We start from the raw sequence: 16965 nt of genomic DNA on the forward strand, positions 1-16965 counted from the left end.
ATCAAAGAGGGTTCAAGTACATCATGATTTTGTGCTCCAACATGCTTCACATTTTTTATCTTTGTTTTCAAAGTCCGAACATTTGATCCGAACTGCTCAACATGATCTTCATAATAAAATCTGCTTGAAGACCAAATTTTATATTTGTTAAAAAAAATTAACTATTTTTTAGATAGGTACAAAATCATTGTTTTAATGAGATTTTGGATCATCGAAAAAGTGATATTATATCAATGTAAAAAAAAATAGTAAAAAAATTCTAAAAAATATATAATTTGAGAAATCATGATACATTTGAAATTTTGAACCTCCTCTTTTTCAAAATAGTGTTAGAATTGTCAAAAATTATAGATTGATGATTTTGTCAATATCCTTTACCTAGGTTTATTTCTTTTGACCTAGCTACCTAGGCTGTATAATACAGCGAAAGAAATAAATATTGCTGGGTCGGCCGCTGACACAAAATAAAAGAATCCCTAATAAAAAAAAACAAAGGGGGGTTAAGATTTTAACAGAGTAGTTTTGACTTCATGCCGCCCACAAACTATATACAATACTATTTCGATTAAATCTTTAATGCGCTGCATAAGTTAAAAGTACTCTGTTAATATCTTTACCCAACGAAGGGCTCTCTCCATTTCGTGACAAAATCTGAGAAAACTTGTTAAGAAAAGAGAATCTAAACCCCTCTCCGTTTCTTCCTTCCCCTCAATCAACGGCCGCTCACTAAACGACAGATCTCCTTCCCCATTTACTCCCCGATTCCTCTGTTTCCAAATCCAACTCCCAAGTCCAAACTCCAAACCCCACACAACACCTCACATCACAACACTTCACAACTCAACAGTACACACCAGATCACACTCCAAAAAGAGAGCAACCAACAGCACTTCCAGATTACATACCCATCTCTTTCTTCCTCACTCTCTCTCTCTGTCTCTCTCTCTCTCGGCGATGGATGTTCAGAAGAACGACCCGAATCCGAATCCGAATCCATCATTCCTTCCCGCTGCTCTCTCCCCCAAGCCCCACGACACGAACATGAATCCGAATGCAAACCCGTACCCGACAACGTTCGTGCAGGCGGACACATCCTCCTTCAAGCAGGTTGTGCAACTCCTTACCGGGTCTCCGCAAACCGTCTCGGCTGCATCTAAACCCGCTACAACGACAGGCGCCACCGCCCCAAAGAAAACCCCCTTCAAACCCGCTCAGCAACTCTATGAACGCCGTGCTCACACCAAGAATCTCCGAATTATCCGACCCGTTAACGTAATGCCCGCTTCGTTAAGTCCCTTACCGGGGCCCAAATCTCCCTTGCTCTCACCCAGCATGTTGGACTTTCCATCGTTGGTTCTCAGCCCGGTAACGCCGCTTGTACCCGACCCATTTAACAAGCCACCGGCTGGGTCACAGGCTGCTACTTTTGCTGAAGAGAAGGCCATTGCTGACAAGGGGTTTTATCTTCACCCATCGCCACGTGGTGCTGAACCACCGAGGCTTTTGCCCCTGTTTCCTGTTGCGTCCCCCACCGCTGGATCCAAAGCGGGTTGACACTGTTAGAAGGTTATAGTTAGCTTGTGTACTAGTGTATGATGTTGTTTTTCTTCTTCTTCCCATTTTCATTTGGTTTTTTTTTTTTTTTTTTCAATTTTCATTGTATGGTGTATCTTTTTTCTCTCTTGGAATGCTAATTAGCAATTGGTGAGGAATTAATTATGCCCCAAATGGGGTTTTCAGTTTTTTTTTTTTTTTCTGATCACGGTGCATTATTGAAATATTTATGCACTTGTAACCTTAATAATAAAAATGTGTAGGTTTTTTGCGTTATAATGTTATTAATTTTGGATTGATAACTTGAAATTCTTGTTGTCTTTCTGTGATACATATTTATTATGATGGGGAAGTTCATGGCTTGATAACCAGTTGTTTCTTTAAAAAATAAAAAATGATTCATCTTATAAATATGAAAGAGCTTTCATGTAATTTTGTAAAGTGGTGAACCAATTTTGAATTTTCACATTTTACCACTGAGAAAGAACAGTTTTTCTTTGATTGCTAGGCATGTTTGATAGAACCGAATCTCCTGTGCAGCTGTGGGAATGAAATTCATGTCTCTCAAGTAACTGACACGTGGATATAAGGTGAATTATGAGACAAAATTATATCAAATTTTTTAATGTCAAAATTCACCATAGACTCACGTATCACGTATCAGTAACTTTAGAAACAGAAATTTTAATTTTCTACCCACATGGAGACAGGTGATTCGGTTCTAACATGATATATGAAATGAACCAGTGAATGAGTGATGTTGTGCAGTGGATTGTGGATTATGAAAAGATATTATATTCCTGCATTTCAAATGAAAAGAGATTATATTCCTAAGTAGAGATGATGACGGCGATTCCATTATGTTTTTTTTTGTTTGTTTAATTTTTGTTCTGTTTATTAATTTACTATCCCTTTTTGTATAAATGCCAAGAGTCAATAAAAGAAATGGTGTATTAAATTAAATGAAAAAAAATATCAACTCAACTGAATTGTTCATGATAATAATACATTTATTTATTAGTTATGTTATGAAGAGAAGAGTTATGATGCTAAATTAATGACAAAAGAAAGTGCTGTTAGGTTAATATCTTTAGTGGGTTATGATTCCTTAACAATCTCTTGACTTAATAAACTTTTTTATTTCATAATATATATTAACACTATCAAAAGTAAAATTAAGAGTTTGATGTTTTAACCATATGGGAAGTAATCACAAGTAACAAGTTAAAAAACACTATTTATATTTGATGCATGTATGAAGACAATACTATAACCGCTAAGGACCTGTTCGGACGAATCACTGTTTACGTGGGAAAAAAAAAATTCAGTTCAATTCCCGTGCCCATGCCCATTCTCATTTGTCGGCCGAACAGGCCCTAAGTGGATAGTTCTAAACCAATCCAGTACTGACACTGGTCACTTCATAATTAAGCAATCTTAACTACTCAATATCATGTATACTTTCAACTCTGTTTTTTTTTTTTTTCATTTTTCTAGTCTAAATTACAGAAATTAATAAAATTGTTAAGTGATTGTCATGGTATCCTTAGAGTGGAAAAATGGCATGGCGGAGCAGGCTCCGTTAATGAATGGCACGGTTATGGTAGGGAACAGCACGGTACGCGTGTCAGTTATATGTCGTGACTCGCGTGTTTTGTGCTGTAATCATTCACGTATTGTGATTATATTTTGAAACTTTGGCACGGCACGGCATTACGCGTGAAAGATCTAATCACGGCACGTCATGTGATCACGCGAGTCACGTGTAATTAGGACCATTAAATATTGATCAAATGGTGAATTTTTTTTTTTAAAAAGAAAAACTTATTATAATCAAATGGTCACGCAAGTCACACAAGGCACGTTTGGGCATAGCGTAACTCACGTGGCATGACCATTCGTGTGCTGTGACCACCCCTTAACATGTTGATCATGCCACGTCACGCCACGAGATCAAAGTCACGACTTGTTAGTCACAGAACAACACATCATGCTTTTTACACTTTGTGTATCCTATCTTGTCTTTACTTGTCAAAGAATACATTGACAACCAAACTCATATCATCAAAATTGAAAAAAAAAAAAAGTGTATCTTTTGTTTTACTTTATATTGAGCATATAATATCGTATAATTTAAAGTCATTTCAAAATTGATCAGAAAGTGATAAAACTGAATAATTAATTTTTCAGATTGTTCAATGGTGGACATGTTGGTTTGCAAATTACATCAATATCAAAATCTAATGCACATATATCTAAATGAAAGAAAGAAAGAAAATATTTTACATTTATCATTTTTTTGTCAAATAAGTTTGTTATCAATATCATTCTATTTTTTTTTTTTTAATAGCACAAAAAGTTTGATACTTGAATTATTACTAGATTGGTAATATATGATGCATCAGGGATTTGGTTATAAAAATAGCATATTAAGGAATATTGAAAACGACTGTTGAGAAACATTATCAAACAGCACCAAAACTTTAATTAACCCTCGAAAAATAAGTACAGCAGCTTTTGGATATGAAAAGGGACTAATACCTAAGATATGTTTTTGACTTTGAGAAGATATACTGTTCAGACAATTCAGCACCTCGGTTGCTGTAAAAATACTTTACAATAGTAATAAAAAGAAGAGTCAGGCTTGGCTATTATGAAAATGTCTCCGACTGAATTGTCATTTTGATTCTAAAATAAAAAAGATGGACCGAAATGACATTTCAATTCTTATAATTTTTGTAAAAAAAAGAGTAATCGTGTTGATTTCATAAAAAAAAAATTAATTATGGTTTATAAAAAAATTCTAGAAATTAAGTTGCTCAACACATTTATAAACTTCTGTGTATATTACATAAGATTTTTCTATTTTATAAGTTTTAAATTTTATGATCTGTAATATGAAAATTATGTGTCTTTGTCATTAGATTAAAAACAAATTTTTACATTTCAAATTAGCTATTTTACAACTCAATAAAGGACCTTTTTTAGTAAATAAAAATTTGGTTCTTCATAAAAGGATTGGTGTATTTTTATATATATAAATTTTGCAAGTATTGAAACCGAATCAAATTGTGGGTTGCACTTTGTGAAAATTTGATTCAGTGCACCATTTGTCACAACCAGGGGCGGACCCAAAATTTTCGTCAGGAGAGCAAAAAAATATCGAATCGGTTTTAAATAGCTTATCGGATTTAAACCCATTAACTAATTGGGTATTCGATAAAAAATAATGTTTTGACTTATATTTTTCAATACCCTGACTTATAATTTATGATTCTATAACTTATAATTAATATTACCAATCATAATTCAATAAATTTATTTTGATTTTAACACTAAATTTAACCCGAATTATAAATCAAACATCCAGAGGGGTGCAAAAAAATTTTCAGGGAGAAACAAAGTCGATCGATACCAATATATAAATCACCACTAAAACTCAAAATCCAAAGAAGACTGCTCCCTCCCCCCGCGTACTACAGTAGATCCACCCCTGATCACAACACAACATCAAAAGCTACGTAGTTTGTATGTTCCCGCTCGGTACCAAATTGAATTTTCAATATACTCAAATTTGATTCGGGACACTTTTAAAAAAAAAAAAAAAAAAAAAAACTATATTAAACACAAGGAAACAAAAAAAAGTGATGTACCAGATATTTTGTTTGGTACACTTTTTTTTGGATCTCCTGTGCACGATGTGTTGTGAAAATTTGATCCGATACTTCTAAATTCGGAAGAAAAATATATCATGCTTGTTCATTAAATTTTCTTTTATTTGCTTAAAAAAATTCACAAAAAATTACCTTTTAGAGAATTGGTTATGTTACTAGTATAGTGACAAAAAAATAGTTCGAGTTCAGATCGGCGGGGTCAAAAGTTAATGATTCGGAAATAATTTGAATATAACTCCGGAATGATTCGGTGTCACAAGGAAGCAAAAAAAAAAAAAACCCCAAAAAATGAAAATTCATATATTTTCATGAATAATTCGTGATTCGTATTTTATTCGCGAACAAAATGTATTATACATTTTTTTGAGGTCATGATCATTACAGAAAAGTGGTTATATTTGAGGTCATGATCATTAGGAAAGACCTGAAAAGGCCTGAAAATAATATACAAGTAAAAAACCTCAAATCCAACTTTTTTTTTTTTAAAATAAAAAGGGTAATTTACCGAGCATAGTGGAACCTTGAAAAAAGTATTCAGTCAAAACTCGGAATACATATTTTTCTAGGATAAAAACTAGTTGGAAATAAAAATTAAAAAGAAAAGAAAAGAAAAGGGAATGGTGAGCCCCACAATCAATGACAGTTTTACGCTCACTAGCTCTAGCCCACAGGCCCCACACCAACTTTTTAATTGCTAAGAAGAAGGAAGATGTGTTGTTAGAACTGAAGAGGATAAAAAGAGAATACAAGCTTTTTAGGAGCATAGCATATTCACTTGTGTTCAATATAAATAAATTCCACTGGGTAACTTTTCTTATTGCCCCCTGTCTATTTTTACAATTATAAATATATGGGGTAAGGCCGTAAGGGTAACACCGCTCAATCAAGCTCCAATAGCCAATTGGGTGGTGAACTAGGTTCAATTAAAAAAAAATTCTAATTTAAATCACACAAATTGTCACGTTATTATATTATTATATTAAATTTATATAATTAATAGCAAATGTGATGTCAAAATTCGATGGTTTGGATTGATTTTGAATCGAATATTGTGATCAAAAGCGTTAAGTTTCTTTTCTTTTTCTTTTTTCTTTTTGAAATTGTAAACAATATATGCGAATAATTCATGTTTTATTCGTTTTTTTTTTAAGTTTTCGAACCGAATTTCGAATTAAACGCAAAAAAAGTATAATATGTTTTATTCGCGAATAAAATGCGAGTCACGAATTATTCACGAGAAAAACACGATTTTTTTTTGGGTTTTTTTTTTCTTCCTTGTTGTATTGAATCATTCTTGAGTTATATCCGAATTGGATTCAAATATGCTCCTTTTTCTTAAGAAAAGGAGCACCCTTCTATTCCTCCATCTGAGTTGTTCAAAATCGATCGTACGGCTTCAATTACTTTTTCTTTTATATCAATATAATCTATTAAAACAAATCAGATGTAATTGAAGCCGTACGATCGATTTTCAACGACTCGGATGGAGAAATAGAAGGGTACTCATTTTCTTAAGAAAAGGAGCATATTTGAATCTTATCCGAATTATACTCGAATTATAAAATTTTAACCTCGTTGAACCGAACCCGAACCATTCGGTTGTGACTATGCTATCAAATATTAAGGTTCCGTACTTACCAGAGAGAAAAAGCGTTGTTTGAATCAGATTTAATTTCTTTATGTACATTTTATTTTATTTAAAAAAAAAATCAGATTCCATGTGTGTCATGTATGTACGACTTAACGAGCTTTCAATTTTGCTGTGCAGATCTGTCCTTGGCCAAGAATTTGTTTGTATTTTCTACGTCGCTTTTCAAGCAGCTGCTACTATCGTGTGTGGCAGTTAGCGACACTTTAAGGGCGTGTTCGGCCGACAAATGGGAATGGGCGCGGACGCGGGATTTGAACTGAAAAACACTGTTCCCGTGGAAAAAAAAAAATTCAGTTGAACTGAATTTTTTTTTTCCCACGTGAATAGTGATCTGGCCGAACACGCCCTAAATTTTTTGAAATTCATACCAACAATTAATTTTTATTTGCATTTAAAGAAAGTGACCCATTTTTATTTCCATAAAATTTTCTTCAGTTGGGAGTTGGAGGGAGAGAATCACAATTGTGGAAATAACAATATATATCAAGTTCAATTAGCTGTGACATTTTAACATCATATGAGGTAATTAAAAAATCTTTTACCTTTTTATATTAGCTGACTGAAAAACTACGTGATTTTCTTTTCGCTTAACATAAATGTATCCAATATTAATGATAATTGGTAAAAAAATCTAATTGGAGATGAAACCATACTACACTGTCTAGATTGGCTTATCGTACTTGGAGAGTACGTGAAACCCAAATTTGAATTCAAAATGAGCGAGAAAGCAATATCCCCGTTCACATTGCTAAAGTCAGCAAGATTCTGTTACATACTTACAGTAATGTTCACATTTACTGAGTCTCTGTTCACAACAGTATGATAAATTGATAATGTAAAAAACTATGAAGTTGTTTAATAGAAAATACAACTGACGACGGACATCATCTAACATGTTTGTTAGAAAAACAATCAGTAGAAAGACGATCACTCAAACAATGAAAAAATTACGGTGAAAGAAAAAAGATCAGAGAAAAGAAATAGAAATCGATCACAAAACTTAAATTGAGACCGCATGGTTGTACAGAACAACAGTGGAAACCTCTCTGTATAGTGGGGCCCAGTACATTATAGCTGACCTGGAATTTTAAAATTTTGTTAATAGAAATTTTGAAAATGATTTCCATCTGACAAAATACAGGAGTAGTGATGTTTTGTCTGTCACATCAGATCCGAATCCAGCTAAAGCAATGAAGACAAGAAAACAAAAGGCTGTGTTTGTTTGTGTTGACAATGCATGGATCAGATGAATAGCAGCAGCTTTAATTGCTCCAAGCCCTTCAAATTCCTTTCCCTTTCCTCCGTTCATATTCTATGACACTGTGAGTTTCACTTTTCTCCCTCTTCTGTATTCATAAAGGAATCAAATCCTCTGCTTCCCGGAGGCCTGTTTCAGAGTTATTGCGTGTGGGTTCAAGGTGGGCTCTCAGTTCAAAAATTAAAAGTGATCGGTCCCCTTTAACAGTGACTGGTCTCACACACAGTGACTGTAGGGACAAGAAATTCTTGCACCCAAGGGGCAGAGGATTCAGAGTCATTCATAAATGAATAAGACTTGCGTGCTATGGATAAACTTGTAGAATACTAATTTTTAAGTAGTTCAATAAATTCGTTATATAATAAACTTGTAGAATACTAATTTTTACTATTTTTTATGATTTATAAAAGATGGCAAAAAAATGGATTATATTATTGACAATTTTCTTTTATTTTCAAGTCATTTTTTACCATCTTTTATAAATTCTAAAAAATAGTAAAAAAAAAAAAAATTCAAAAATAGTAAAAATTGGCATTCTACAAGTTCATTATATAACAAATTTACTGAGTTACTTAAATCAAAGTTTGAAATTTATTTGATATAATTTTAAGACCGTAGCACGGATAACCTTATGTTATCTATAGCATCTAAGCCTTACTCTTCATAAATATAAATTAAACCGACAAAATAATTTCATCAATTGAAGTACACATAGAATCAAATAAATCAAATTTTAATTCGGTTAAATTAAATTAGATTAAATTTTAAGCTATAACTAATAATACAATATTAAGAATTAATCTTTGGTCTAATGAAAAATACACATGATTTCTCTGTGGAAAGTGATGAGTTGGAAACCCGAATATAAGAAACTCTTTGCTGTAATAACGAGGGTATTAATACTAAATTCTTTGGCCTATGGGCTGTTGAATGACACAAAAAAAATATATATTAACTTGATAATTTGTGTATTAATATGTATGATACATAAAAAACATTATAAAATATAAAAAAATGGAATTGAGTGTGCTGGAATTGAAAACATTCTTAAAATTAAAAAATGGAAAAGAGCAAGCAGGGGATGTCTAGTGCCAAATTCTTTAAGTCACCACCGTTCCATGTTGTGATTCCGACCCAATTAATTATCTAATTTTATGGTACGCAAGGGTAATTTTATAATTAATTAATAAATAATTTATGATTCTCGTTATGATAGTGATAACAATAGTTAACAAGGGTGACACTGTGCATGTCATTGTATAGTAATTGAGTTCATTGCTAGCTAGGCAGGTATTGAATTGGAAGTCCCTCAAAAATTTAATTATCAGTATATTATCGTATATTTTTTAATTTTTTGGGGGCCTCCAATTCAATTTGTGCTCCTTTAAGAATGGAGCTGCATATTGAATTGGAGGCCTTGATATTTTTTGAATTTTTCATAATTTGTAGTTTTTTTTTTCCTTTTTAACAGTGATATTAATAAAAATTTAGGCAATACATGTGTTATTCATGATTTATATTTAAATTATTCAAGAAATGATACTTTTTTATTTGCTTTCTTCAAATATCAATATTTTAATAAATAATTAACTTTACGAAAATAATAAATTATTTTTAGATTATATCATAATCACAAATTTTAAATCTCGTCGAATTATTCTCAAATTTCATTCCTTCAAATACTATTTGGGGCTTTTTTTTTTCACTATCAATCAGCACAATATTCTTCAACTTTAAGATTCGCTCACTATCTCGCAAGCTCTATCCTTGTATTACTTTTAATTTTCTTATTATTTGTTTTAATTTTCTTCTAATTGCCAATTATTGTGTTAAGTACCATTAATTAGTGGGAGAATTTGGGATCAAGGGAAAATTGCATTGGCTTAGGAATGGCAAGAAACCATTAATTCCATTGGCTATTTGCCTTGCAACCTATTGAGAGCACCATTTGTGTTTTGGTGGGAAACAGGATCAGATTCTGTCTTTTTGTAAATATTTGTTTTGCTATTGTCTTACACTCATCTCTACCTTCTCCCAAGCTACGGCCATTTTTATTAATATCCCTGAAAAAAAAGAAAATTTTAAAAATAACCCTGTTCCTCATTTTTTTTTAAATATGCCCTGACCGCCTGGACCAGGGGCGGCCCAAAACACCAAGTGAGGCGCCCCAGGGCCCGGCGGCCCATACCCCAAGTGAGGCGCCACCCCCTGGGGCGCCCCATTAGTAATTTGGTTTTTTTTTTTTTTTTTTTTGAGAAATCTTAGTATTTTGATTTGAATAATTTTGTTGAAAAAAGTGTTGGGTTTATGTATATGTGTATGTCAAAAAATAAAATATTATGTATATGTGTATGTGTATGCCAAAAAATATAATATTTGATATATTTACGAAGTGATGTCGTAAATTTTTATAACTTTAATTTTTATTTTTATTTCTTTGGTGAACTATATGTATAATATACACACATACACATACACACATGCACATACACATACACATACACATACACATATACACATACATATATACACATACACATACAAAAAAACTCACACATACACATACACATACACATACACATACACATACACATACATATACATACACACATACACATACACATACACATACACATATACCAAATAAATCAATTCGCATAAGCAAAATAGCAAGTTTATCTGCCACCACGTCTGAATAAACCTAACAAACGACTAGTTCTTCTGGTACCAGTGGCAGGTGCGGCATTACTTGTAGAGGCTTGGCTACTAGATGATTGGCTTACAGGAGGAGGGGGTTGTGTTCTACCGGTTGCTTCAGCAACAACTCTGGCATTTTCTCTTTCGTTGTGTTCGTTTATTGCATCTAAATGTAACAATGCAATTCAGTTAGTAATATAATTAAAGCATAAATAAATTTTGTACAATTCTACGTACCTGCCCTGCGCCTGTCGGAAACAGAACGGCGAGCCCGATTTCCCGACGGTCGCCTACCACCCATCTCGTCCATGGTCATTACAATACGCTTGTGTCTCCTCCTTCCCTTTCTTATCCATCCTTCTGAAGGTAATATTCTATCTCCGACATATGCAGGCCACTCATGCTGATCAGGATAAGAATGGAAAGATCCACCCCAAGTGGAAGCAAGGTAATCGGTACGGTACATGTCAGCAACATAGTGATCCTCACAGTAGTTCCTCACTCGGCATACCGCCATCACGTGACTGCAGGGTATGTGACTTAGCTGGGGTCCTTGGCATGTACAGGTTACCGCCCTGGCATCTCCGAATTTAACCACGTACTTGCAAGCCCTCTTGACAAACGCCATAGTGCCGTCTGGTTTACGGGTGGTAGGAACGTACTCATTTGGATTTTGCACTTCGAATTCTGTTCCATCGTTACCCATCGGGATCACGGTCATGGTTGCACCTTTGTCTCTGTGTTGTCTTAGTTTCTCCTCCACCCTTGTTGAAAATGACTGGTTCATCCTTATTAATTCTGCGGCCTTAGCACGCCGTTCCTGAAACCAGGCATTTAACTTGTAGAATGTGTCCTCTACAACTGCAGCCACAGGCAACATCCGGCTCTGCTTGAATACTGCATTCAGCGACTCGGATCCGTTGGTGGTCATAATTCCCCAACGCCAACCTCCATCCCGGGATTGATATATTTTCTCGTATGCTGGATCTTCGTTGACATCTCGGGGATTATTTTTCCCCACCTTCATTAAGTAGAGATTTGCCTTTGGCATGTACTACATAGAAAATAAGGAAATAGAATAATGTAAGTAAACAATTGTAGTAAAAAAAATTGTTTTCTTAAAGTACAATAATATATGTAAACAATTGAAATGCATGTACCCTTGCAAAACTGCTAGTCATCTCTACCACCCTTCTCGGCTTAATGTCCTCCTCAATTGCATCGGCAATTAGTGATGCTATCAGATTTGAATGGTCTGTCCTTGTAGACGCAGACTTGCATGTATGAGGTGGTTCGCACTTCTTAATCATCCATGCTTCCCCTGAACCCGCAGGGGTTGCAAAAAGGCGGAACTCGCAGTGCGGGTGAGTTGAACAAAGCACAACTAACCTTGTTCGGTCCCTTTTGTGTATTATACATTCCCAGTTGCCGTGAACATGAGTCTCATATATTTTCTTTACAAGCTCGTCTACGCTGGTATAAACTTGCCCTGCGGCAAGTTCTTTGTTGTATACAACACGAGGACCAAAGAAACTAATGTCTGCCTCTTCGAAAGCTGTGGTGTCGTTGAATGTGGCAACCGGATGCTTATTCCCCCGACCTCTAATCGGGAATTTTTTTGCCCTGGACAACCCTGCTACATTTGCATCACCATCTGATAAGTCATCATCTTCCCAAACCCCTTGGTATTCATCCCCCGTTTCCATTTCTCTTTCTGGTACGGCATCAATAGCATCAACATCAACATCAACATCATTTCGATTAACGGGTACCGGTCCTGACTCTGGCATAGTTGGAAATCTAGGGATTATGGGTGTCTGTCTGGGTGGTAGTGGTAACTCTTCAGTATTTTCTGGGGAGTTGTGGTACCCCTGGTTGTCATTACCGGGGCTGTGATACTCCTGGTGGTACCCCTGGTTGTCATAAGGGGATTGCTGGTGGTACTCCTGGTGGTCATAAGGGGAGTGCTGATGGTACCCCTGGTTGTCATAACCTGAAGGTCCAGCCCCAGCCGAACTTGAAGGTCCAGCCCTCGTGCGGGGAACCCTCTTCGAATATATGTCCATTACCGGGACCCCACAAGCTACAAATTGATTATACACAACTCTCCACAAATTGGCATCTGTTATTGGAAACTTAACAAAGTAAGGTCTACCCCCCCCCCCCACGTGAGTTGTCAATCCGTGTAGCCAACTCTATTTCATACCTGTTGGGGTTTACAGATGTCTTTTCGTATATTAGCTGCTTCAGTTCCTCAAATGTGGTATTTTCATTAATCTCGAAGCCAAATGCGACTTCTTTCGTGTAATGCACGCCATCTTCATCCCTTTTCTAGCTTGCCGCCGACATACAGTGCAACTAACATCTCTTCTTTAACAAACTACATTTTAAAAAAAAAATTTACAAGTATTACATGACATAATAATGGGTACATTAATAAATGACTAATTGAAAAATAAATAAACAAAATTAAAAAAAATTACAATTTTTCTACAGTAGGTGTACAGCAATTGCTACAGTAATTGTACAGTACGCTGCAGTAAATACCAACAATAATGTACAGTACGATACAGTACAGGTCAACAGTAAATGTACAGTACGCTACAGTAAATGTCAACAGTAATGTATAGTATGCTACAGTAAGTGCAACAGTAAATTTGGAACAGTAATTACTAATTATTATAATTATAATTACTAATTATTATAATTAAAAAAACATACCTATTTTCCCCAGTTATCGCCTCCAGAGAAGGTCTGAGATCGGGAAGTGACAGAGGCAGAAAATGCGTTTAAATCACAGGACTAGTGGGGCGCCCCAGGGGGTGGCGCCTCACTTAAGGTATGGGCCGCCGGGCCCTGGGGCGCCTCACTAGCTGTTTTGGGCCGCCCCAGGCCCAGGCGGTCAGGGCATGTATGAAAAAAAATTAGAGAGAGGGGCATTTTTAAAATTTTCTATTTTTTTAAGAATATTAATAAAAATGGCCGCCCAAGCTACAACAGTTGGCCAGATTAAAATTTTAAACACTGAATATATATATATATATATATATATATATATATGTCAAATTTAAAAAAAAAATCAAAAAATAGTTATACTTGATAGTTATTTCAATTTTATGTAATTAAAAATAAAAATTCTAAAAATTATATTTATACTTTCTTATAATTCTTCCGAAGAGAAATGTAACTTATGTTTGGACACGGCACGCGAGTCATGGTGTGACTCGTGTGCCGTGACCACCCCGCAACATTTTGGTTACGGCACGACACGGCACGTGTCACCGTTCACTTGGTCACGGCACGGCACGACACGAGACTAAAGTCACGAAACGGCCCGGTACGTTTTTTCCACTCTATGTGAGGAGGATTCAAATGCCTTCAATTTTTGTGCGTTCATTATGTCTTTATTTTTAAAATTTTATAATAATCAAAATAGAACTCATGTGCTAAAATAAAATCATTATATGTGATCTATATTAATTGCTCTATATACACTTAAAAAATTATCACTTTTTTTCTTATGTTTATGTAAATCAGTCAGCGTCTATCAATTTATCCACACTATTGTACTTTTAAATATTCTTAATTTTAAATAAAACAAACTTGAAGTGTCGTAATCTTATATATATGCATAAAAAATCATATATATCATATATAACAATTTCATTTTGATATTTAAGATTTAAACTTGTTAAAATTAACAAAACGGAGACAATAATGAACAAATTAAAAGTGAAGGTATTTGACTCATTCATATTTTGTCTATTATGTATACATAATAGATATTTATAAAATTAAATACATGCAATGTATGAGTGAGTCTATGGTACTATGCATATTACGATTTGTCACCGTGCTACGGCTCTATATTCGAGTTTTCAAATCCTAATGGTCGATCCGAACCGTTCATCTTGTTCTCCATATTAATATGTGTTTGGAGACCAAATTTTACATTTTTTGAAATTTTTTTACTATTTTTTTAGATTTATTGAAAATCACTGTTTTTGGATGGTCCATAATTTTCAGATCAAGTGATTTTCTAAATATCTAAACAAATAGTAAAAAAATTTCAAAAAATGTAAAATTTGGTCTCCAAACACATATTAATATGGAGAACAAGATGAACGGTTCGGATCGACCGTTAGGATTTAAAAACTTGAATATAGAGCCATAACACGGTAACAATCCGTGATATGCATAGTACCATAGACTCACTCTGCAATGTATTTAGTATGAACACTTTAATATGAAGATAAAGAATGCATCTAGAACATAAGTTGCAATAATCATTTTTCTAATTATAAAGCATATTAAACGAGGCAATTATTCGTGGATCATGCATCTGAATTTCTGGGCCTTTTGCAACCTGCATCAGGTTATGTCATTTCTCAATATTACAATAAATAATGGCAGCATTAGCAAAGCAAGAATAATATGCCAGTGCTTTTATTACAGCATCAAAGAGTGACAACTTCAGCTTTTTAATCAACAGCATTCAATCAATCAAATGTCTTATAATGACTGAAAAGTTTCTTATTAAAAATAAATTACACGTATAATTTAATACAGGTTCACTCTAATGGGCTGACAAGTTTTGAAGATAATTGATGGGCATTGGAGTAGATGTGCACGGATTTTAATGCAGATCGAACGGTGGTTAAATCCATCGAATCAAAGTAGATCCGATGGGTATTTGACATGCTCTGAATTGTTTAGAGTTTGAGATCAGAGTTGGTACTTTTAGCTCCAACTAGCTCATCACCGTCCGATCAGTATTAAAATTGGTGTACATGGAAATTGAAGTAGATGTGCACGGATTCTAATGCGGAGTGCACATATCTTAATGCAGATCGGACAGTGGTTAAATTCATCGAATTGAAATAGGTTTGATGGATATGAAATCTACTCTTAATTGTTTAGAGTTTGAGATCAGAGTAGGTTCGATGGACATCGGACCTACTTTTAGTTCCAATGAGCTCCATCACCATCCGATCAATATTAAAATTGATGTGCATAGAAATTGAAGTAGATGCGCACGGATTCTAATATGAAGTGCACGCATCTTAATACAAATTGGACACAAAAAATTATATATATATATATATATATTTTTTTTTATGGAAATGTTATAAAGACAATTTTTGTTATCATCGTTACTAAATAGTTGGGGTAATTCATGCATACCCTCAAAAGTTTGAAACTTATGTATTCCCCCCTCTAAATTTCATAATATCATATTTATCAGTCGAAACTTCAAAAACTCACATGCTTACTAATTTTATTATCTTTTTTTCTATTATAGATTATTTTAAATTTATGAAGTAAATATTTTATTCTTCATTAAAAAAAAAGAACTACCAAATTTCAGAAAAATATCAATTTTCTAATTACTTGATTTTTGAGGCAATAAGTCATTTCTCTACTTTTGACACTTATACAAACATGTATCTAAATGTCACTACATAAGTGACAGAAGAATGAAATGACACATTTGCCCTCAAAAACCATCCCATTAGATGACTGGTATTTTTCTAAAACATGATAGAATTTTTTTATTTTTAATTAAATGATAAAATGGGTACTTCATAATATTTAAAATGAGTTTTAATTGAAAAGACATTAAAATGGGTAAATTTGTGACTTTTTAAAGTTTAGAAGGATAAATATGATATTATGATTTTTAAAGGAGAAAATACGTAATTTCTATATTTACATAAATATTGTGATCCACTAATGACTCCAATCAAACATTATGTATTTTTTTAATTATATGCATCTTTTTTGATATTTTTCTATATGTAAAAGTCTAATTTATTTAGATACGTACTTGTTACACATATTCGTTACTTGTAAAAGTCTAATTTATGGCGAGGAGACGAATGCACTGTCAACTGAGATGTGTAATGTGTGTAGCTTGCAGTCTTGAGACTGCACATCACCTATTTTTCAGGTGTAGATATGCAACATCAGTGTGGCCAGAAATAGCAAGGAGTAAGGGAAAGAGGTACTCGTAGTGGAAATCTCGGTACAGCAAACATCGGAAAAATCTTTGGAAAATAACAGTGGGGGCGATGCAAAGAAAAGAATGGGCATTCTTGTTCATGTGCACATTATGGAATCTGTGGAAGCAA

The 16965-nt window shown here is 34.0% G+C and overlaps 1 protein-coding gene across 1 annotated transcript; it reads left to right on the forward strand.

The window, feature by feature from the left end:
• The first annotated feature begins 833 nt into the window (after positions 1–833).
• Positions 834–1830, forward strand: LOC144559432 (VQ motif-containing protein 4-like). The gene has a single exon (XM_078308456.1). It carries the CDS (start codon positions 955–957, stop codon positions 1552–1554), a length of 600 nt encoding a protein of 199 aa, XP_078164582.1. The 5' UTR covers positions 834–954; the 3' UTR covers positions 1555–1830.
• Positions 1831–16965: the final 15135 nt, after the last annotated feature.

The sequence above is a fragment of the Carex rostrata genome, chromosome 9 (assembly GCF_964058835.1).
Source record: "Carex rostrata chromosome 9, lpCarRost1.2, whole genome shotgun sequence".
Taxonomy (NCBI): Eukaryota; Viridiplantae; Streptophyta; class Magnoliopsida; order Poales; family Cyperaceae; genus Carex; species Carex rostrata.